The sequence below is a fragment of the Stegostoma tigrinum genome, chromosome 4 (assembly GCF_030684315.1).
Source record: "Stegostoma tigrinum isolate sSteTig4 chromosome 4, sSteTig4.hap1, whole genome shotgun sequence".
In the NCBI taxonomy this organism is placed as follows: domain Eukaryota; kingdom Metazoa; phylum Chordata; class Chondrichthyes; order Orectolobiformes; family Stegostomatidae; genus Stegostoma; species Stegostoma tigrinum.
In genome coordinates, this window is record NC_081357.1 from 14,572,332 (window position 1) to 14,596,925 (window position 24,594).

Below are 24,594 nucleotides of genomic sequence, written 5' to 3' on the forward strand. Positions count from 1 at the left end.
AGACTGGGTATTTATTCTGCTGCATATCATTTGTATAAGCTCCCCACAAAGATGAACCAACCTGTTGGGCTTCACAATCAGTACCATTGGTGCTATCCATTCTGCAAACTGGACTGGTTTGATGATTCCTTTGCTTTCCAGCCTTCTGATTTCTGCCTCTACTTTTGCCCATAATGCAAATGGCACTGGGCGGGCTTGCAGAATCATGCAATTGCTTCCTGGTCAGCATGCAAGGTGATCTTGACTCCATTGATAGTCCTTAGATCTTGTTGAAAAAGTCTGGATTAAAATTACGACTTCACTCAGGCAGCCATTTGCAAACTGAAAAATGTTAAGCCAATCCAGGTGAATCCTTCTCAACCAATTTTGCCACATCAAGCTTGGGCCTGAGCCTTTTACTGCGATAATTGGTAACTGTACCAACTGTTTTTTCATAAGAGACTGGAATCGAAGTTGTACCTTTGTCTAGCCAAGGTCCTGCGTAAACTTAAGGGATGAAGTCCAGTACAAAATTTTTTAAAGACTGGTTCTACGAACACTGAAACTGCCATGCCAGTATCAATTAGAACTGGGTGACCATTTAACCAGTTATTTATTTTGATTGGTTCTTATTTGGATGTGGTTAAGCAATTTAACTGTTGCAAACCAGATATAGGTGAATTTTCCAGGGTGTGTACAATGAGTACTCATCCTCAATTTAGATCTAGTGGGAGTCTTTTGCTGTCTCAAGTCCGCATACCGGCTGCAACCACAATGGACTGCCAGTCCAGATCCTGTAGAAAACTTTAGTCAATTGAGTGAGGATTGGCTTTGTTTTGGGGTTTTGCTGTGGGCTGGCTGACAGTCGACCTGTTCAGGCTTTGTCCTGTGTGAGGGTATGCACTTAAGCTTCCACCCTCGGGTGATGGTCTGCATGGAGTTTGCACGTTCTCCCTGTGTCCGCATGGGTTTCCTCCCATTGTCCAAAGATGTGCAAGCTAGATGGATTGGCTATGCTAGTTTGCCCATAATGTTCAGGGATGTGTAGATCAGGTGGGTTATAGGGGGATGGACTGAGTCAGATGCTCTGTGGGTCAGTGTGGACTTGTTGGGCCAAAGGGCCTGTTTCCACACTGAAGGGATTCGATGATCTATGTTCAATCAGCCTGGTGAAGGTGTCCACTTCTATCCTGCAACTCATATGCTCTACTTCCCAATGATAATGCCAGTTGCACTGCATGTTTGACATCCAATTGGGCTTCAGCTAGTAGGCACATTTACATGGTTTTGTCATTAATCCCACAAACCAGGCAGCATCTGCGAGGGGAAATTGAAGGAGTCAAAAATCAAGGAGGGGATATCTGAATACTTTGAAATTTTTCAGTCAGTCAGGGAGTCGACATCGATTCATGGCGGGTAGGTCATGCCTGACAAACCTCACTGAATTTTTTGAGGAGGTGACTAAGGGGAGAATGCCCATGGATGTTGTTTATGTGGACTTCCAGAAGGCATTTAATAAGGTCCCGCACAAGTGGCTGCTAACTGAGGTGAGTTAACGCAGAGGATGTAGGGCAAAAGATTGTGGGTAGGGAACACGACATGCCATAAGTTAGCACAGGCTCTACTTTAAGTGGACATAAGTTAGCAAGAAGGGTATGAGAGACATTGGGGGGATGAATGGGAGGGCAGAAGTCAACATGATGGGACGTATCCATGGAGGTGGGGTTGCTGGCGAAGAGATAAGCTGGTGTATGAGTTTTTCATTTCATTATAGCTCGAACTAAGTTCCGGGTTACCAAGGCGGCCCTATCACCTGGGTCAAGTCTGCACTAGGCAGACCATAGCCGTTTCTACATTTCTCAGCTCTACAAATCTAACATGGGAGCAAACACTGCTGGGTCAAACACAACACTTAGCAGTTCCACATTCATACACTTCACCAATCCATTGGAATTCAAAATATTTTTGCTTCTCCCAGGATGCATTCAGGTGCAGCAGACCATTTCTTTCCCTACCCACTCTAACACCCACTGCATAAGTAGTCAAGGGAATTCTGCCAGAGGCATACCAAAATATGTTTGCATGGTTAGTCAGGCAACTGCAAAGTTCAATTACTACATGCAGATTTATATATACAGTAATGTCTGGCTCCTCCAGTCAGCCCAGGAATTGCCCACAGTCCCTCTGCCAATGATACTCCCCACCACACTTCGACAACCTCATTCTACGGATATAAACAGAAAACATTCCTTCAGTTAGCACATTGCCAGATTGAAAACATTACATTAGTTGTATGTTAACAAAAACCAGACACTGTGCATGTGAGGTGCATGTCTCAGTGGTGATATAATTTACAATTCAACCAAAATTACAGAAGATATTTCTCCAACCAGTGGATCTAATTTTAAATTAGATTCACATATGCATTCGTACAACTGCATATGCCATAAGCACAAACGTATTTGCTCATTAGGAATTCTTGTTAACTTTAAAGTACAAATTCAAACACAAACAATTCAAGACTGTATCAATTTTTGAAAAATGTATTCACTCATTGGACATGGGCACCTCTAGCTGGGCCAGCATTTATTGCCCATCCCAAGTTGTCTTTGAAAAGGAGGCAGTGAGCTGCCTTCTTGAACCGCTGTAGTTGATTTACAAGTCCAAATGCTGACTGGTTTTAGATTTAGCACCCAGCGTTTGTATTTCCCATTCACTAACTGCCTAGAACAACCAAGATGGTTGGAAGCCAACAAACAAAAATTGTTATAGGTGTGGCATATCTTCAGAATGTTCTAAATGCAGCAAAGACAGAGGCCAGGAGTAAATTAAGTTACAACACGCATCCATTCAATAATCACCTATTGTAAATAAATGTACGTTAACATTTCTGCTTCCACAATACTTTGTTTATTTGAATACATTGCATTGATATGGATTGTCCAACAAATAATAACTCTTGCTTTTTTTCCTCAATGGAATAAAAGTCTGCAACGGCCTTAGTAATAATGTATGACACAACTGAAAAGAGAGATTGACAATTTAGCGTTGTGAGTCAGAGAACATTAACAAGATTCGGCTATCTGCTATGCAATTATGGCAAGGCTTATAGTACATCCAAAGAAAATTGAACATGTACTGGCCTTTTAGTAATTAGAGGGTACCTGCAACCCAAGTACACAGTATGAAACACAGTCATGCTTTTAAAGCCCAGCTGTCAACATTCACTAACATACCTATAGCCACCAGCAATGGTCATAGAATATCTTCAGAAACTTGGGACAAGGTGGTTGAGCTCCATATCAAAAGCTTTCTTTGGCATTAACTACCAAAAATTGGTTTAAGTCAGCCATTATTCACATTATATTGCCAAATAGAAAAAAAATACTCAAAAGGTGTTGCATGATTGGATTTGTGCTCTATTCACTGATGGGTAACAATAGATACATGCATTTCTTTAGAGGCAAAATCATACCCATACTCAATTCAAACTCTGATTCTATTTGTTATCCTTTTACGTCAGTTATTGAAAGTAAACAGGCAGGTTCAGGATAACAAATTGCAAGGCTAATGTTATGTTGGCCCTCATTGCAAGAGGTCTTGAGTTCAGAAGTAGGGATTTCTTAATGCAGTTATATCAGGGCTCTGGTAAGACCACACCTGGAGCACCGTGCAATTTTGGTCTCACTACCTAAGACAGGATACACTTTCCATGGAGGGAGTGCACCAAGAGTTCACTAGGCTCATATCAAAGATGGCTGGACTGTCACTTGTTCAACTGGGCCTGTATTCACTGGAGTTCAGAAGAATGAGAGGAATCTAACTGAAACACATCAAATTCTAACAGGGCTAGGTAGACTAGATGCAGGAAGGATGTTTCTCTAAATCGGGGATTTCGGATCTGGGGTCATAGTCTCAGGGTACAGAATACGCTATTTAGGGCTAAGAATAAGGAAACATTTCTTCAATCAGAGTGTGGCTAAACTGTAGAATTCACTGCACAGACAGCTGATTCACTGAGTATATCCTAGAAAGAGACTGGAGACTGGGAATAAGGAGTTCAGATAAAGCATCGGTCACGATCGAAGGGCCAAATGATCTACTCCTGCTCCTAGTTTCTATGTTCCTGTAATACCATAAGATATCGGGACAAAGTAAAGCATTCTGCACATCAGGCCCACTCCTTCAATCAATGAGATCATGGCTGATCCAATAATTCTCAACTCCAATTTTTCGTCTTTACCCCATAACACTTGATTTCCTTAATGATTAATGTTCCGGGTCCAGTGACCCTTCCTCAGAACTTGTACATACAACTGTATGTCTGGCTGTATGCGTTTATCTCTCTCACCTTCTCTAAGAGAGATGCCTATGATCATTTGTAGACTGTGGCTAATTACTTAGTGATTCCACAATTATAGAAGATCATTTTATACTTATGGCTGAGCTCTGACAGCTGCCTATAGTAAAGAATTCCACAGATTCCTTACCCTGTGAGAGAAGAAATTCCTACTCATTTCTATGTTAAAGGTGATCTCTTACTCTTGTGTCCTCTGGTCTTAGCCTATTCCAAAAGCCGAAACAACCCCTCAGCACTCACCCTGTCAACTCCCCTAAATTTCAACAAAGTCTTTCATTTTAAACTCCAACAAGTACAGACCCAATCTATTCAACTTCTCCTCATAAGTGAGTCCCTCCAAGCCCAGGATCAAGCTTCTCCGGACTGCCTTCAATGTCAGTACATCATTCCTTAGATAATGGGACCAAAGCATTCACTGGACAACTAGGGATAGTAATAATTGCCATCCAGCTAATGACACCCACATCCCAAACGTAAATAAAAATAGCGTCCTTGTATAGTTATAGCACGACTCCCTATTCATATGCTTCATTTCCTTTGAAGTAGAGGCCAACATTCCATTTGCCTTCCCTATTATTTGCTGAACTTGAATGCGGTAATGAGTTACCTTTAACGTAAGGAAGTGTTTTAAGGCTCTTCACAGGAACATTATTGAAGAAAAGCTGGTGCCAAGTCACAAACTGATATTAGCACAGATGACCAAAAGCTTGATCAAAGTGATAGGTTTCAAGGAACTCATTAACAGGAAAGTAGGGCAAAGGGATGGAGAAGATTAGGGTGAGAATTCCAGGGCTTAGGTCCTAGGCAATTATAGACAGGTCCAACAGTCAAGAAGGAACTAAAATTGGTGATGCTCAAAGGGCTAGATTAATAGAACACAGATATTGTGGTGGATTGAGAACCTAGAGGATAGGGAATTGAAATCAAGGTCAAGAAGTGTAGAATTTTAACCAGGAGAAAGTAACAGAGTAAAGGGTTCGGAGTCAAAAAGATCTGGTTAGGATCTGGGCAATTGTGAGGATATGGGTAAGAGTTTTGAATTATCCCAAGTTCATAAACATTAGAGTGTGAGAAAGCAACCAGAGGTAACATTGCTCTGGTTAAATCCAGTGATAACAAACATGGATGAGGGTTTCATCAGGTGAGCTCAAGCAGAGGTAGAGTCTGGAAATGATACAGAGGTGGAAACCAGCAGTCTTGATGATAACAGTCAGAAGTTCAAACTGCAGTCAAAGCTTGTAAACATGCAACTGTTGGGAAGACAAATGTAGTCAGTTATGCGCGAGAATAAGTTACTGCTGAAAATGGTAATATGGTAAGCATTTCTACTTTCAAATGTGGGGCTCTGTCCTTTAAATGCAATGTCAACAACATTCTCTGAATAAAAACCCCTAACTGCCAAGATCCTTGCAAACAACAGCCAATCTTCTACTTCTCTTTCCTCTCCAAAATCCTTGAGCGCATTGTTGACTCCCAAAATGGTTCCCACCTTTCCGAGAATTCCAAATTTGCATTCTTCTAAGCAGATTTCCACCTATGCCACAGTAAACAGGCTCTCATCAAATTCCATACAATGGGACTGTGCTAACTCAGTGCAAATTTGATGGTCTGAAGGACCTCTTCTGTACTGTATGATTCTATGATAACCTTTACCTCTTTATTCTTCTCAATATGGGTGACCACACTATGCCAGCGCCTCGTCATGTTCATACTGCTGAGTGGCACTGCTCCCACATTCTAATTTTACCCATCTAATCATAGACAGAGAATCACTTACTCTGACTTTTCTTCTTGCTCCTCTCCGGCAATTTAACTTCCCATATCTCCCAAAGATCACATCCTGGTCTGTTCATATTTCTCATTGACATTCTAACCCCTCAGCGATAGCCTCTAAAGGCAGGGTGCTAGTTTTTGAATGTATGCTACTTGTACCTGGTTTTTCATTTCCTGCTTCAAACTCTACTCACTAGCTACTGATTTCATCTCTCTCCCTCAGAACAGTTCATAATTTTAGTGGCACATTTGATTCCAAAATGGTCTTCTATAATTGTGGAATCACTAAGTAATTAGCCACAGTCTACAAATGATCATAGGCATTTCTCTTAGAGAAGGTGAGAGAGATAAACACATACATACAGCCAGACATACAGTTGTATGTACAAGTTCTGAAGAAGGGTCACCGGACCCGGAACATTAACTCTGTTTTCTCCTCCACAGGTGCTGGCAGACCTGCTGAGCTTTTCCAGCAACTTTGTTTTTGTTCCTGATTTACAGCATCCGCAGTTCTTTTGGTTTTTCTACAGTTGTATGCAGCTTAAGAAATAGCAGTTGCAAGCAAGGAGCAGGGTGAGGAGGCAAACCGTCCATGAACTGACATTAGTGGGATTGGGATTGAACCCGCAGCATTGATATTAAACTGCATTACATTTGTGTCACCTAGACAACCATGCTTTCCAACCCCATTCATTATCACAGCCATGCCAACACCAAAGCTGCCTATTCCTCACGAACTACTGCTCATTTGCTGTAAAAATAGCTTTATTACCTCTAGATCTATTTCAACACATAAAAACCAAAAGAACTGCAGATGGTGTAAATCAAGTGCAAAAACAAAGTTGCTGGAAAAGTTCAGCAGGTCTGGCAGCATCTGTGAAGAAAATAATCACATGTTTTCTTCACAGACGCTGCCAGACCTGCTCAGCTTTTCCAGCAAATTTGTTTTTATTTCAACACATACCTGGCTTATGTCCACATTTAACCCTCCGTAAAGTTTAAGTCACCCAAAGCACTGTTATCTATATCTTACCTCACGCAAGTTCTGTTCCCCTATTATCTCAGTGCTCACTGACCTACAATGGCATCCTGCCAAGCAAGGATTTTTCCCATATTTGCTTTCCAATCTCTCCTTGCTTTTGCTCTCTCTGTCTCTGTAATTTTCTGCAGGCTAATAATATTACAAAATACATGCAGTCCTCTAATTATGACCTCCAGTGCATTCTCAGTGATAGTTGCTCTAAAATTGACTGCTATGCCCACAGTTGCCTGAACACTAAGCTCTGGCATCCCCTCCTTACAACTTCCTACCTCTCTACTTCACTTTCCTCTTTAAGGCACTACTTAAAACCTGCCTCTTTAATCAAAGTTTTGATAATCTAACATTATATCACTTTTAAATGACTGAAAACAGCAAATGCTGGAGATCACAGCAGGTCAGACAGCATTCTTGGAGAGAGAACAAGCTAATGTTTCGAGTCCCGATGACTCTTCATCAGAGCTGGCCAGTATCATACTTTGCTTAAAAATGTTCCTGTGAAGCACCTTGGGGTGCTTAAAGGTGAAACATGAACTGCTGTTGGCACCTTAATTTGGTGATTTTTAAATTCACTCTTGGGATGTATGGCAATGGTTCAAAGACATTTATTATCAGTTCTTAATAACCTTGACAAGTCGGTAATATTCCTTTCCTTGAGCCGCTGCTAGCTTTTCCTATCATTTACAAAAACTTTACATAATTTTAGGATTGTTATGCCACCTTGCAGAACATCTAAAAGTTAACCATGTTGGCATGCTACTGAAATCAAATATAGACCATTCCGTAGCATGACAGACAGTTTCCTTTCTTAAAGGAACATGAACCAGTTGGATTTTTACTACATCCAACAGCTTCATGGTCACTTATAACAGACCATTTTTTGTTCAAGGCTGATTTTTAAAATTAAAATCAAAATCTTAAATTACATTGATGATAGCCATACCCTCCAGAGGCTGGCTGTTCAGAATGGCATTGGAAGAGGTGAGTGGGAACAAAAACTCAGATGACCAAGCAGGCTCTGAGAAAACTGGTCAATGAATCGTCCACCTCTTAGCCAGAATCACGCCAGAGTTGGGGTCCTGGGCCACCCCGGCCAATGGTGAACTCATTCTCTGGATTCTTCACCCAGTAACACTGTACTACAGTAAAGAAAAGGAAATTTTCAGGAGTTTACCAGAATTTGTTTTTACCACCTTCAAATGCTCTGCTGGTTAGCACAATAGTGGATCTGTACAGACAATGAAACTCCAAGGATTTTTCTTGGGGCTCTGTATTCAATTAGCCAGTTCTAACAGAGATGGCAGGAAGCATCCCACAATGTGCCTCAACGCCTCCTGAGATATGTGGCAGAATATGTGCTGCAGTTTCTGTTTCTGATTACTACTAAGCACTCTTAGTTAATGATGAGTGAACATTGATAACAAATGAAGCAATATCGTGTATAGCTACGAATTCTTAAATACCCAGCTGAGTATCACTGCTTGTGTTCATATAATCAGGATAATCATATCTATAAGTTGCTGCAGGGATCTAGCTTCTATAGCAAGCTACCCAAGTAAGAGTTAAATGCTCTCAAACAAAATGAAGAGGGAGCAAAGACTGTGACCTTTCTTTTATCCATTCATGCAATGAGGACATCACTGGACTGGCATTTATTGTCTGTCCCTAACTGCCCAGAGGGACTGTCATGGGGCTGGAATTACATGTAGGACAGACAGTTTTCTTCCCTAAAAGGGCATCAGTGAACAAAATGGGCTTTTCCCGATGGAAGATAATATATGTGACAATTGGTCATCATTAGACTCTTAACACCAAATTGAATTCAAACTCCACCATCTGCCACTGCAGGATCTGAACTCTGCGTCTCCGGACTAACAGTGCAGCAATAATGCCACTCAGCCATCAAATCCCCTGATGGGAGTTATGTACGGGCCCCCCATCAGTAATGAGGATGTGAGGCAGAAAATAAATCGTAAGACTGAAAAGGCATGCAAGAAAGGCACTATTAAAATTATCATGGAGGACTTCAATATGCAGGTGAACTGAGAAAATCAGATTGATAGCAGATCCCAAGAAAAGGAATTTGTGAAAAGTCTACAAAGTGCTTTTTTGGAGCAGCTTGTTGCAGAGCTCACCAGAGTACAGACAATTCTTGATTTGGTGATGCGTAACAAGGCATACTTGATTAGGGAGCTTAAGATAAAGGAACCTCTATGTGCCAGTGAGCATAATATGATAGAATTCACCTTGAAGTTTGAGAGGGAACAGCGGAAATCAGATGTAATGGGTATGGCAATTGAGGAAAGGTAGCTACAAAAACACAAGGGAGGGGCTAGTCAGAATTGATTGCATGGGAGCCTTAGCAGGGAAGACGGTGGAGAAGCAATGACAGGAGATTCTGCAGGAGATTTTGGGAGGCACAGCAGAAATTTATATGATGGAAGAAGAAATATCCTCAGGGAAGGACAAGGCAACCATGGCTGACAAGGGTAGTCAAGGACAGCATGAAAGAAAAAGAAAAATCATACAATATGGGGAAGATTAGTGGGATGATTGGGAAGCCTTTAAAAACCAGCAGGGGACAACTAAAAAAGCAATATGGGGAGATAACGAAATCTGAAGGCAAGCCAGTAATATAAAAGAACATTGCAGGAGTTTTTTAAGATATATAAAAGGTACAAGGGAGACAAGAGTTGACATTGGACCACTGGAAAATGAGGCTGGAGAAGTAGTAATGGGGAACAAAGAAATGATGAAGGAACTGAATAGGTGCAAGACACCAGTACATACGAGAACTTCAAGAGAGATGAGGGCAGAGGTGAGTGTGGTAGCCATCACTAAAGAGAAGGTACTGGAGAAGCTGAAGGGTCTAAAGGTGGATAATTCACCTGGACAATGGGCTGCAACCCAGGATTCTGAAGGTGATAACTAAGGAGATTATAGTGGCAACGGCGGTGATCTTTAGAAAACTCTGGAGTCAGGGAGGGCTCCAAGGAACTGGAAAATAGCTAATGTAATATCCCTGTTTAAGAAGGGAGAGAAGCAGAAGGCAGAAAATTATAGGCTGGTTAGCCTGACTTCAGACATTGGTAAGATTTTAAAGTCCGGTATTAAAAGGTGTACCAGCAGACATGATCTATTTGGATTTCCGGAATGTCTTTGACAAGATACCGCACAGGAGGCTGCTGAACAGGATAAGAGCCCATGGTGTTAAGGACAAGATACAGGCATGATTTGGGGATTAGTTGACTGGCAAAAGGCAGGGAATGGGTATAAATCATTTTCAGGATGGTAGTCAGTGCCTCGTCAAATCGCACAGGGTTCAGGAAGACGTTATTCACATTATTCATCAGCGATCTGGACAAAAGAACGGAAGGCATTGTTGCTAAATTTGCAGATGACGCAAAAATAAGTGGAAGGATAGATACTGTTGAGGAAGTGGGAGGCTGCAGAAGGATTTTGACAGGCTAGGAGAGTGGGCAAAGAAGTGGCAGACAGAATACAATCTGAGAAAGTGTGAAGTTATGCACTTTCATAGATTAGCGGTTATTTTCTTATGCAGGGAAAAGCTTCAGAAATCTGAAGCACAAAGGGATTTAGAAGTCATGGTTCAGGGTTTTCAAAAAGTTAATATGCATTCACTTCGAGAGGACTAGAATACAACAGCGTGGCTCTACTGCTGAGGATGTTTAAGGCTCTAGTCAGACTGCATTTGCAACATTGAGAGTAGTTTTGGGCCTTGTATCTTGGAAGGATGCATTGCCTTGGAGGTTTACAAGAATGATCCCAAGAGTGAAGGACTTTTTATAATGAGGAGCAGTTGAAGATTCTGGGTTTGTATTCGTGAATTTTAGGAGGATGGAGGTGGGTGATCTCATTGAAACTTACAGAGGCTTGAATACAGTGGATGTCAAGAAGACATTTCCACACATGGGAGAGACTAGGACCTGATGGCACTGCCTCAGATTGAAGGGACAGCCCATTAGAACTGAGATGAGGAGGAATTTCTCCAGTCAGAGTGAGATGAATCTGTAGAACTCATTGCTGTAGAGGGCAGGGAGGCAAAGTCTTTAAGAGCCTTTAAGACAAAGAGAGATAGGCTTTTAATCAGTAAAGAGATCTAGAGTTACACGGTGAAGTCTGGAGAATAGGGTTGAGTATCATTTCAGACACGATCGAATGGCAGAGAAGACTTGAAGGACCAAATAAGCTAATTCTGCTCCTATATCTTATGATCTTATGATGTCATGGAAACATAAATGTGGGAAGATGTCAATATACTGCCTTTTTGTTCGCGTGTACCATGCTCCATCTTGTTATCAGAAGCACAAAACCCATTTCTTAATCTCTGCTTTAAAATAAGGTGCTATGACATGTCCAAATAGATTAAGTAAATTTCATTCCAGTTATTTTGCTTTGTTGGGGGCAAACCCAAACCAGTTGAGTTCCAAAGAAGAGTGATAGTGGATTCAAAATGTTAATTCTGTTTCCCTATCCAGAAATGCCACCTGACCTGCTGAGCTTCTCCAGCACCTCCTGCCCTTGTGAAGCTCTACTCACCAGCAGCTGGTGACTTCTGTGAATGTTTTAAAGGCTATTCTACAGATTGAGAATCAAAACCAGCATCACAATTCTCTTAGAATCATATTAGCCAACTTTGAAGACTCCACAAGCATCATCCCAGTGTATGATACACCAGAATGGAGATGCAAGGATGGATGGTTTACCAGCCCATAACATTAACTCCAGAAGCCATGAAGACTCATAGCTTCACATCATACATGGCAAGAAAATGAGCTCATTCTTTGTCAACAGGTTACTCAGTATCCATACACAAATGTCAAAAAACACCATCTGGAAGAAGTAATAAGGATATAAATACATTCTGGGAGGAGTGCTTCAGCAGCAGACACCAGGAATGGTTTTGGTACAACCACCACTGACCAAGCTGGCCGAGTCACAAAACACATAGCTGCTAGTTTGAGTTTGCAATGTGTGGTGACTGGATTAATACAAGGGAATAAAGTTGCAGATGTTTACTTTCTGCTCAGGAGAGGCAAAATGTTACACATTAAGTATTATCGTGTTAAGAGTACCTAGGTTGGATAATTACTAGGCATAGTTTGCTATGATTAGTTCAATGGAAAATAGCACTAAAATACAGTTTCATGAAAATAGGGGGAGATTAGGCGTAATGGGCAATTTTTGGAATTCCCAGGTGAATGAACACAAATTGATCAGCAGTTCATCCTTGACCTCTTCACAAGCTGATGATTGGTTGGTTTATTAATAATGATATGCATTATTCAGCTATATTTCTTTCCAGCAAACTTCATTAAAATGTGTGTGAAGATATGGGCAAAATGCCATTATTATTCAACAGATAGCAAGTGGCAAACAATCAATTAAAAACTAATGATCTCGTAAAGGGATTGAACAAGAAAAGTTATGCCAATGAACAAACAAAAACTACAATTTACTCTAAGTAGTAATGCTTCTCCAATTACACACTCTGGTTTTACTATGATGTATACAATATGAGAATTCTAAAATGATCCAATGCTTTCTTTAGTTTCCTAACCACAAAATGAATGACAGCATCTACAAATGTGTGTCTATTTTTGCACACATCTCTACTTGTATTTTACATATACTTATGGGGTGTCTTGATTGTGGGTTTATTTTAGAAAGGAGACCTCACGGTATTTTTTTAAACCTACAATACGAAATATACACTAATAGATATGTCACTCATATCCAGCACAATATCATTCCCATATGTTTAGCATCAGTTCTGCTGCATAGACTTTATAAAAATGCATGCCCAATAGAATGAATGTGCAAAACCTGCAAACAGCAATGCAATGATATAGAAAAAACAGCTTTCATCGTCTAACACTTCAGATGGTTGCATTTCCAATTTATGTGTGCCTCTAGAACAATGCAACTCTTACACATGTCTAACTGTAGTTTTAAAAACATTGAAAGGAAGTTTAAAAAATTAACGCCATTCAGTTTACGATGTTCATGCTGGGTAAAAAAAGATACTTCTAGTCTAATCAAGTGTACTTACATTTTCATTTGTGGTATAGATTTTAAAAAGCAGGGTGGTTATGTTCAAGCCATACAGGGTTTTAGTTAACCATAGCTGGAGGTCTGTGGCTGTTTGGGTCATCACACTGCAAGAGGGATGTGATTTCATTGGAGGCGGTACAAAGGGGATTCACCAGGATGTTGTCTGGAATAGAGCAGTTCAGATATGAGGAGAGGACAGATTAGCTCAGGTTGATTTCTTTAGAAAATTGAGAGGGAACGTGATTGAGGTGTATAAGTTGAAAAGGGGCGTGGTTAGGAAGTTGCTGTTCAATTGATTTGCAGTGTATATAACAAGGCAGCATAATTTCAAGGTGAAAGGCAGGACTTTGAGGCGAGATGGAGGACATTGTTTTCATACACAGAGTGGTGGGAAGCTGCAACGCACTGCCTAGGAAGGTATTTGAGATGGAAACCTCACAACCTTGAAAACAGTATCAGTGATAATGGGAACTGCAGATGCTGGAGAATCCAAGATAATAAAATGTGAGGCTGGATGAACACAGCAGGCCCAACAGCATCTCAGGAGCACAAAAGCTGACGTTTCGGGCCTAGACCCTTCATCAGAGAGGGGGATGGGGTGAGGGTTCTGGAATAAATAGGGAGAGAGGGGGAGGCGGACCAAAGATGGAGAGAAAAGAAGATAGGTGGACAGGAGAGGATAGGTGGGGAGGTAGAGAGGGGATAGGTCAGTCCAGGGAAGATGGACTGGTCAAGGAGGTGGGATGAGGTTAGTAGGTAGGAGACGGAGGTGCGGCTTGGGGTGGGAGGAAGGAATGGGTGAGAGGAAGAACAGGTTAGGGAGGCAGAGACAGGTTGGACTGGTTTTGGGATGCAGTGGGTGGAGGGGAAGAATGGGCTGGTTTTGGGATACAGTGGGGGAAGGGAAGATTTTGAAGCTGGTGAAGTCCACATTGATACCATTGGGCTGCAGGGTTCCCAAGCGGAATATGACTTGCTGTTCCTGCAACCTTCGGGTGGCGTCATTGTGGCACTGCAGGAGGCCCATGATGGACATGTCATCGAAAGAATGGGAGGGGGAGTGGAAATGGTTTGCGATTGGGAGGTGCAGTTGTTTATTGCAAACTGAGCAGAGGTGTTCTGCAAAGCAGTCCCCAAGCCTCCACTTGGTTCCCCAATGTAGAGGAAGCCACACCACGTACAATGCATACAGTATGCCACATTGGCAGATGTGTAGGTGAACATCTGCATAATATGGAAAGTCATCTTGGGGCCTGGGATAGGGGTGAGGGAGGAGTTGTGGGGGCATGTGTAGCACTTCCTGTGGTTGCAGGGGAAGGTGCCGGGTGTGGTGGGGTTGGAGGGCAGTGTGGAGCGAACAAGGGAGTCATGGAGAGAGTGGTCTCTCCGGAAAGCAGACAAGGGTGGGGATGGAAAAATGTCTTGGGTGGTGGGGTCAGATTGTAGATGGCGGAAGTGTCGGAGGATGATGCGTTGTATCCGGAGGTTGGTGGGGTGGTGTGTGAGAACGAGGGGGATCCTCTTTGGGCGGTTGTGGCGGGTGCGGGGTGTGAGGGATGTGTTGCGGGAAATGCGGGAGACGCGGTCAAGGGCGTTCTCGACCACTGTGGGGGGAAAGTTGCGGTCCTTGAAGAAATTGGACATCTGGGATGTGCGGGAGTGGAATGCCTCATCGTGGGAGCAGATGCGGCGGAGGCGGAGGAATTGAGAATAGGGGATGGAATTTTTGCAGGAGGGTGGGTGGGAGGAGGTGTTATTCTAGGTAGCTGTGGGAGTCGGTGGGCTTGAAATGGACATCAGTTACAAGCTGGTTGCCTGAGATGGAGACTGAGAGATCCAGGAAGGTGAGGGATGTGCTGGAGATGGCCCAGGTGAACTGAAGGTTGGGGTGAAAGGTGTTGGTGAAGTGGATGAACTGTTCGAGCTCCTCTGGGGAGCAAGAGGCGGCGCCGATACAGTCATCAATGTAACGGAGGAAGAGGTGGGGTTTGGGGCCTGTGTAGGCGCGGAAGAGGGACTGTTCCACGTAACTTACAAAGAGGCAGGCGTAGCTGGGGCCCATGCGGGTGCCCATGGCCACCCCCTTAGTCTGTAGGAAGTGGGAGGAATCGAAAGAGAAGTTGTTGAGGGTGAGGATGAGTTCGGCTGGGCGAATGAGGGTGTCGGTGGAGGGGGACTTAGTCGGGCCTGTGGGACAGGAAGAAGCGGAGAGCCTTGAGGCCATCTGCATGTGGAATACAGGTGTATAGGGACTAGATGTCCATAGTGAAAATGAGATGTTGGGGGCCAGGGAATTGGAAGTCCTGGAGGAGGTGGAGGGCGTGGGTGGTGTCATGGACGTAGGTAGGGAGTTCCGGACCAAAGGGGAGTAAATGGAGTCCAGATAGGTGGAGATGAGTTCAGTGGGACAGGAACTGGCTGAGACAATGGGTCGACCAGGGCAGGCAGGACTGTGGTTTTTGGGAAGGAGATAGAAACGGGCCGTGCGGGGTTGGGGAACAATGAGGTTGGAAGCTGTGGGTGGGTGGGAGGTCCCCTGAGGTGATGAGGTCATGAATGGTGTTGGAGATGATGGTTTGGTGCTCGGGTGTGGGGTCATGATCGAGGGGCCGGTAGGAGGAGGTGTCGGAGAGTTGGCGTTTGGCCTCGGCGATGTAGAGGTCAGTGCGCCATACTACCACTGCGCCGCCCTTGTCTGCGGGTTTGATGGTGAGGTTGGGGTTGGAGCGGAGGGAGCGGAGGGCTGCCCATTCTGCAGGGGAGAGGTTGGAGTGGGTGTGAGGGGTGGAGAGGTTGAGGCGGTTAACGTCTCGATGGCAGTTAGAGATGAGGAGGGAAAGTAGGAGGCCTGGGGGTGATGTCCAGGAGGAGGACTTGTGTTGGAAGCGGGTGAAGGGGTCAGTGGAGGGAGGGTTAGGTTCCCAGTTGAAGAAGTAGGCGTGAAGGCGAAGGCGGCAGAAAAACTGTTCTATGTCCAACTGCGACTGGTATTCGTTGATGTGTGGTTGTAGGGGGACAAACGTGAGCCCCTTACTAAGGACTGACCGTTCGTCCTCAGTTAGTGGAAGGTCTGGGGGAATGGGGAAGATGCGGCAGGGTTCAGTGTGGCTGTCTCCTCTGGGGTCCCAGGCCCCAAGATGACTTTCCATATTAAGCGGATGTTCACCTGCACATCTACCAATGTGATATACTGCATCCATTGTACCCAGTGTGGCTTCCTCTACATTGGGGAAACCAAGCAGAGGATTGGGGACAGCTTTGCAGAACACCTGCACTCGGTTTGCAATAAACAACTGCACCTCCCAGTCACAAACTATTTCCACTCCCCTTCCCATTTCTTAGATGACATGTCCATCATGGGCCTCCTGCACTGCCACAATGATGCCACCCGAAGGTTGCAGGAACAGCAACTCATATTCCGCTTGGGAATCCTGCAGCCCAATGGTATCAATGTGGACTTCACCAGCTTCAAAATCTCCCCTTCCCCCACTGCATCCCAAAACCAGCCCAGTTCGTCCCCTCCCCCCACTGCACCACACAACCAGCCCAGCTCTTCCCCTCCACCCACTGCATCCCAAAACCAGTCCAACCTGTCTCTGCTTCCCTAACCTGTTCTTCCTCTCACCCATTCCTTCCTCCCACCCCAAGCCGCACCTCCATCTCCTACCTACTAACCTCATCCCACCTCCTTGACCTGTCCGTCTTCCCTGGACTGACCTATCCCCTCCCCACCTATCTTCTTTTCTCTCCATCTTCGGTCCGCCTCCCCCTCTCTCCCTATTTATTCCAGAACCCTCACCCCATCCCCCTCTCTGATGAAGGGTCTAGGCCCGAAACGTCAGCTTTTGTGCTCCTGGGATGCTGCTGGGCCTGCTGTGTTCATCCAGCCTCACATTTTATTAACCTTTAAAACAACTTGGATGAGCATTTGAAATGGCACTGACATTCAAGGCTGTGAACATTTGGTAGAAATTGAGACAACCGTAGATTTAGTGTAGTTTTTTTTTGGAGCAGACACGATGGGCCAAAGGCTCTCTTCCATATTTTAAGATTCTACAAGGTACAAAACCTACAAATTGGTGATGATGGGGTCATTAATTATCTGAATACATTCTTGGGTACTAATAGTGTAAAGATGTGGATAAGTGTTTCTGATATTTATTCAAGAGAATGTTGTTGTTCTGTCAGTTTCCAGTCCAAGAAGGAAGAAGGTATGATTTTGTTCGAAAAAAGGTGGGTCAAGTGAGTTAAACATAATCAGAAAACACATCAGGAATAGTAATCGCAATAGGTGTAGATTATGCACAGAAAAGGACAAGGCATAATGCAGAGTAAAGGTATTTAATTGGAAGAGGGTCAACTTGAATGGAATAAGTGGAATTGGCCCAGAAAAATTGGAATCAATTGAAAAACAGAAAGTGTTGAAGAATCTCAGCAGATCTGGTTGGTTCTGCAGAGAGAGAAAAACAATGTTAACATTTTGAGTCCAAGATGTTTCTTCTTCAGAACTCAACTGGAATCAATGTTTGGCAGGAAAGAACAGCAACAGAATTATGGTTGCCCTTATGGATGAAATAATTTGATACTTTCAAGTTTGGTAACGGCCTAGTGATACTAATAATCTAGAGACCCAGGTAACATTCTGAGGGCCTAGGTTCAACTGCAATCATAGCAAATAGTGGAATTGGATTCCAATACAATTCTGGATTCAAAAATCTAATGATGACCATGAAACTATTATTGATTGTGCTAAAATAGCTCAGCATCCAGGACAAGAGAAGAATGACAAATGTTCAATTGATAATACATATCAAAACCTGGCTCACTACGGAAATATCAGAGCAGATATATTTTTAAAAAAGTAAGAGAAGCGAGGTGACAGTCTGAGAAGTTACTGTCAGCTTTTCCTATAGGGTTGACAGTAGTAAAACAGTAAAGACAGGAGGTGTGGTGGATTGAGAACCAAAAAAGAGATTTACACATGAGGCATAGAGCAGGGTTGAGGTACAAAGCGAATACTCTGAGTCAGTACATGCCAAGGCAAAAACAGACCAAAGCCACAGCAAAAGATAGCTCAGACATTGAATGGAATAATAACTAATCAAGAGGAGGTATTAGAAAGTCAGCTGTACTTAAAATTGATGATGCAGATCTTCCCCAAGTCAATGACACAGCAAACAACTCCAAAGATCTTCTAATTCCCTGTGTCACAGCAATGCAGAGATCAATGGAGACCGAATTGTTGCAGTTGTATAGGACTTTGGTTCGGCCACATTTGGAGTACTGTGTACAGTTCTGGTTGCCACATTACCAAAAGGATGTGGATGCTTTGCAGAGGGTGCAGAGGAGGTTCACCAGGATGTTGCCTGGTATGGAGGGTGTTAGCTATGAAAAGAAGTTGAGTAGATTAGGATTACTTTCATTAGAAAGACAGAGATTGAGGGGGGACCTGATTGAGGTCTACAAAATCATGAGGGGTATAGACAGGGTGAATAGCAAAGAGCTTTCTCCCAGAGTCGGGGGACTCAATTACTAGGGGTCATGAGTTCAAAGTGAGAGGAGGAAAGTTTAAGGGAGATATGCATGGAATGTTCTTTACACAGAGGGTGGTGGGTGCCTGGAACGCGTTGCCAGTGGAGGTGGTAGACGCAGACACGTTAGCGTCTTTTAAGATATATTTGGACAGGTACATGGATAGGTAGGGAGCAAATGGACACAGACCGTTAGAAAATAGATGGCAGGTTAGACAGAGGATCTTGATCGGCGCAGGCTTGGAGGGTCGAAGGGCCTGTTCCTGTGCTGCAGGTTTCTTTGTTCTTTGAGTATACGACTGAAGATGCCTGTTGGCACCTAATACAAGTTTTAATGCAGAGATTCTCTTCGGAAATACCCTAGAAATTTCAACTTTCAATAGGCATTTCCCCTGCTCCCTGGGACCTTCCACAAAATGTCTCTGGCTCTAATCTAAAGTTGTAGAGTTCAGATAATTCCATAGCATTTACACAGATAGTTACCCAGAAGATGTTGGCCAGATTAAAACCTAGTCTAATAAGTGGAGAACCACATAACTGACCCTTCCAGTCCCGAATATAAATTGCAGATATAATCTGAATGCTGTGCATCCCTTCATCACCAAAAGCATGACCATGAACAAATGACTAGTGTATAGATATCTCAGGGTGAAATCTCTGCTGAACCTATCTTTATAATAGGAAGCAATACTCAAAGAAAGAACAGTAGGACATAGGGTTTAAATGCAGCAGTGCTGGTTCTCTCACCCGAAGTCCCTGCAAGTACATTTCATTGAGGAAACATGGGAATGAAAAATTTATTTCAATATGTTACTATCCCGCTCAGTTAACAAGTAAACATTAAACATCTTAAAGAGTCTAATTCAGACTCTGCTTACCAATCTAGGATCAATTTCTTCATTCAGAATAGCTTCATTCTTGATAAGTGCGACTCTCTGTGCAAATCTGCATGTTGAAATAGATTCCTACAGTTGAACAAAAAAATTGAGCAAGTGGTTACTCAAACCAGAAAGTCACTAGGCACACAAGAACACAAGTAGATCATTCATCCCTTGGGTCCCCGAAACAGGTGATCTGTCTTTATTGACAAGCCTTAGTTCTACAGTCCTTAAAATTGCTGGCAAATAACTATCACAATCAATTTTGAAAATATAAATTGACCTAGCCTTCAGAATTTTTTTTAGAGAAGTGTGCTCCAGATTTCCATTGTCCATTACATGAAGAAGTGCTTTCTGACATCATCTCTAAATATCTTAGTTCCATTTTTAAACTCATGAACCTCTGGTATGAAATTCCCCCATAAGAAGAAGAGGTTATATCCAGCCCAAGCCATCAACTCCCCCAATCTTAAATGTTTTGATTTGGTTTGATTTATTATTGTCACATCTACCTACAGTGAAAAGTTTTGTTATGCGTGCAGCACAGCCAGATCATCTTAACTATATTAAGAGCTCAAATATTTGTATTTAACGAAAAACAAAGCCCAATCTGTGCAAACCTTGTAAACAGTGCCAGTACTACATTAAATACACTGAAAGAGTAAGTGGCTTGACAGAAGCAAGGGCAAACTGTACTATGTGTGCTCCAAAGCCCAAAAAGCAATGTGTAAAATGCTACATCAATCCACTTCATCACGGACTAAAGTCTGTCTTCAACATCTGTGGTCTTAACTTGTTGGACATGGTAAAAAAACAGAGATATAATGCCAAGTGACTTAAGACATTGCAAATTAGACCTTCAACAAGGATATCATGGGTATCATGATGTGGTGACATTTTTTGACTGGCTCCAGTTGGATTTGGAAAAGTGATTTTGAGGATTCTGTTTTAAAACAAGTGGCAATATGCCACACCACCATCCTCCCACCAGCGTCTTTAGCTTTGATCCCCGTTCGGCTCTTCTAGGCTGAAATTGTTCAATGATTCTGAAGGTGAGAGAAAAGTAGGAACTAGCCTACTTAATAATTACACTTTGTTAGTGCTCCATGTGCTTTTATGATTGCAATAGCTGCAAACATTTTTTTTACTTTTCCCAGAGTAATTACATTTGTACAAAGTCCGTTAGTAGGAGAAGCACTTCCTCTGACAGATGAGACAAGAGGGCACAAATTTAAAAAGTCATTGACAAAATAATCATAGATTATGCCGTTCAAGGAAAGAAAAAAAAAATTTGTGCCAAAGCTCCACCATCAGCTCCTCACAATCTACATTACCCCAGTGTAAATGGTGTCTCATTCTTGGAGGTCCTCCTTAAATATATGTTGCCGGGTCTTCGTTAAACAGCCTCGTCATTTTCTTTCACCCTGTAGCATTTATTCTACTTCTGCTCGGGTGAGATGCAATCTGACAGACAAAGGGCATGTCCTACCAATATCAATTATCCTCCATCTCAATGCCCCACAGGCACCTTCAACCAGCCCTCTGTAGCACTTCCTTGTCAGTGATTATGCCTCTCCATATAATGCTCAGGATCCTATGTCGGTAGCAGTGGAGAAAGGCGTTTTATTGGTCTTTTCCACTTAATGTATAATTTGGAATGAGGTTATTAAAAAGCTCAGGCCCCTTACCAATGATCTATGTTTTTGAGCCAGGCAATTTGTTTTGCATTTTAATGTAAATGAAGTAGCAAATTATGTCTCAGTTTTTTTTGCCTATGTTTTGATTCAGTAACATGGCAACGAAAGGAACAGATTGTAGCATTACAAAGTATTTTAACGGTCCAAATAATATTTTACATCCTACCTGGGAACCATTAACTCCAACAGTTAATATGCAGGTGTGGCAAGCCATTCGCAAAACAAACAGCATGTTAGCATTTATTGGAAGGGAGTTGGAACAGAAAAAGTAAGGATATATTCCTACAATTAAATAGGGATTTTGTGAAACCACCCCTAGAGTAGTGCGTGAATTCTGATTTCTTGTCTAAAGAAGGATATACTCAGTGAAGATGAAATTAGATTAATAGCTGGGATAAAGGGATACTTCATAGATAGACAGTGAGTAAAATGAGTATCTATTCTTTGAATTTTTGAAGACTAAGAGGTGATCTCGTTGAAACATGAAAGGTCCTTAAAAGGGGAGTAGATATTGAGAGTCTAAAATTAGGGAAATAGGCCTCATGCTACCTGTATCATTCCCCTACAAGGGAGCCTATCTGGTCCAGGAATTTATGAATGCAGTACAGCTCTTTGGGTCAGCAGGTCAGAAATTGGAAGGAGCTATGTTGAAGTATCAGGGAGTTATCAATGCTATGTCCAGAGAAAAAAATGGGATCACTCTCTCAGCATAAATTCTGTTTCAAAACCACAACAAGAGTATGAGTCCTGATCATGAACCCTGCCTCTGTCATCATGCCACTCTGTCTTTTTCTCCACGCGTATTTTTTTATATCATGAACTCCAAACTAGACTGCAGCAACTCCTGACTTTCAGTCTTCCTGCACCCTTCACTATCTCTGGCCTTGAAAGAAAGTGCTGAGGCTCCATCTTTAGTAACTTTCAAATCCCAACTTAAAGCAGGATCCAGAAAATCTAAGTTCTGACAGACTTCCATGTATGGTGTCTGCCAGAAAAGTCAAAGAAATTCAGCAGTAATATTTCAAAGCCTATTTTACCAATTGTGAATGCAAAGTTACATTCCCTTTATCTTTGTTAACCAAATGCACTTATACGTTCATGAACCAGATTTACCCTGTTGATAACAGTTTTGCATTGACTAAGTGTTTCATGTTTGCAACAGATGTGAAGCTGGAAAAGCACAGCAGGTCAGACAGCATCCAAGGAACAGGAAAGTCAATGTTTCAGGTCAAAATCCTTCATCAGTCCACTTCAAACATCCTATAAACCCATGTTCTGAGCTCCACATAAATTAGGGACTAAAAAAGATGAAGATACCTCTAAGTTCCTCTTATCCACAGATAAAGTTGCAATCATTGTCGTCATACAGTTTCCTCCCAGGCTGTCCCTCAGAACAGATGTCATCATTGAATTTCGATAAGGGATGTGCGTACGATTCTTTTCTGCAAGTGCGATAATAACCTGTAATTTCAACAAACAAATTCAACTGTGCTCTTTGGTGCATAAAAAGTGACAAACAAATTCACATTTAGAAATTGTGAAAAGTGGAATGCTTCATATTCCTTCCTTTCAAATTTAATTTTAAACTGAAGTTCAAAGTTGTGTCAGAAAAGGGTCATAAAGGTATCATTAACAGTGCTAGAAAAGGATGGACCGTCAATTCAATACAACAACAGTCAAGGCTCTTGTTGGGAAGCAACAGGATGCCATTTTACTCAAACAGTTAATACAAGATTATAAAGGGAGGAAAATGTCAAGGAAAGGAGAAAGTTTGATAGTAGAGACCATCTGACATAGGCAGCACAATTTACTTCAACTTCTACTAGATGGTTATTAAACCGGTGCAGACTTTTATTTGGAAGTATGAAAACTACCTCCATTCCACAATTTCACCTAGTTTAAAATTGTGTACAAATCAATTACGCATATTCACAATGTTACTTATTATATACATTGTTATAATGTCATTTGGATATAACAGTTATAGCAATCATACAATAAAAACAATGACTACTTTTGCCACTAAACCATTTTCATTTTAATAAAATAAATATCTGGTGTGCTATGCAACTGTACCTGTTCCAGGTATGATAGGGACAGGTTGATGTATTTAGCCTCTGTCAATAGCAGTCCTCCAACTCCAGTCTTTGTGACACGTTCTGAGCCAGCCAAGTCCACCAGGTGCAATTTGGACCGACGAATGGTTGCAGAGCCTGGCTCACGACTGGAAACATGAATGGTAAAAATGCAATGGGATCGTGTTGAGGCCTGATTCATAGGTGTCTGATAAATGAAGAAAAAATGCATAGATATCAGCTGTGACTATCACTATTAGAGTATTATGGAGTTATAGAGATGCAACTATACATCTCAATATGTATAGAGATATACGTACATGGAATCAGGCTCTTCGTCCAACTCACCTGTGCCAACCAGATATCCTACATTAATCTGTCCCATTTGCCAGCATTTGGCCCATACCCCTCTAAACCCTTCCTATTCATGTACCCATCCAGATCTCTTTTAAATGTTGTAATTCTACCAGCCTCCACCGCTTCCTCGAGCAGTTCATTCCATACACACACACCACTCTCTGTGTGAAAAAGTTGCCCCTCAGGTCCCTTTTATATATTTTTCACCTCACTTTAAACAGATGTCCTTTAGTTTTGGACCCCCCTACACTAGGGGAAAGAGTTTGGCTGTTCACACTCTTCATGCCCCTCATGATTTTACAAACTCCTATTCTTAACCCATTTTTCAAGAAAGACTCCAACAGCAGGAGTATATAACGGTAAAACATTGGAGCATTATAGCCTGGCAATCTCACTCCAATCTGTAGCTTACAAGTTCATGATTTAGGGTCAAACTTCATTTTCTTGTTTCCCATGATTAGCCAAAGGGACACACGCTGTTTGCTATATCTGCTAGACTGGCTATTTGTAATAGGCAGGATACTAACTGTGCTCAATCAGCCCAAGCTTACAAACTCTACCCAGCGTCCAATATCAGATGTGATTCATGATTGGAAGACACATGCTAAATAATCCTGATTGCCAACAATTACAGTAACAAACAATTTAAGATCGTCAGCTGGACTTGCAGTTTGGTGTATTTTCATGGACTGTCAGCTACATATGTTAGTACAAAGGCTCCTGTTCTTCGCAGATAGAAAGAGCTTGCATACAGACTGAACCTGTTTCAACCAAACAAGATAAGTCATTCTCCGACCAGGCTCTACCTGCCTAGTTTAAATTCAGACAAA

The 24,594-nt window shown here is 42.3% G+C and overlaps 1 protein-coding gene across 2 annotated transcripts in view; it reads right to left on the reverse strand.

The window, feature by feature from the left end:
- kif6 (kinesin family member 6) overlaps positions 1 to 24,594 on the reverse strand; it is a 522,710-nt gene that overhangs the window by 365,758 nt on the left and 132,358 nt on the right. For both annotated transcript variants that reach the window (XM_048531738.2, XM_048531739.2), the window contains exons 7-9: positions 23,409 to 23,615; positions 22,650 to 22,793; positions 19,636 to 19,722 (exon numbers count right to left, since the gene is read on the reverse strand). In XM_048531738.2, coding sequence (XP_048387695.2) covers positions 19,636 to 19,722; positions 22,650 to 22,793; positions 23,409 to 23,615 — 438 coding nt within the window. The remainder of the gene's footprint in view (positions 1 to 19,635; positions 19,723 to 22,649; positions 22,794 to 23,408; positions 23,616 to 24,594) is intronic.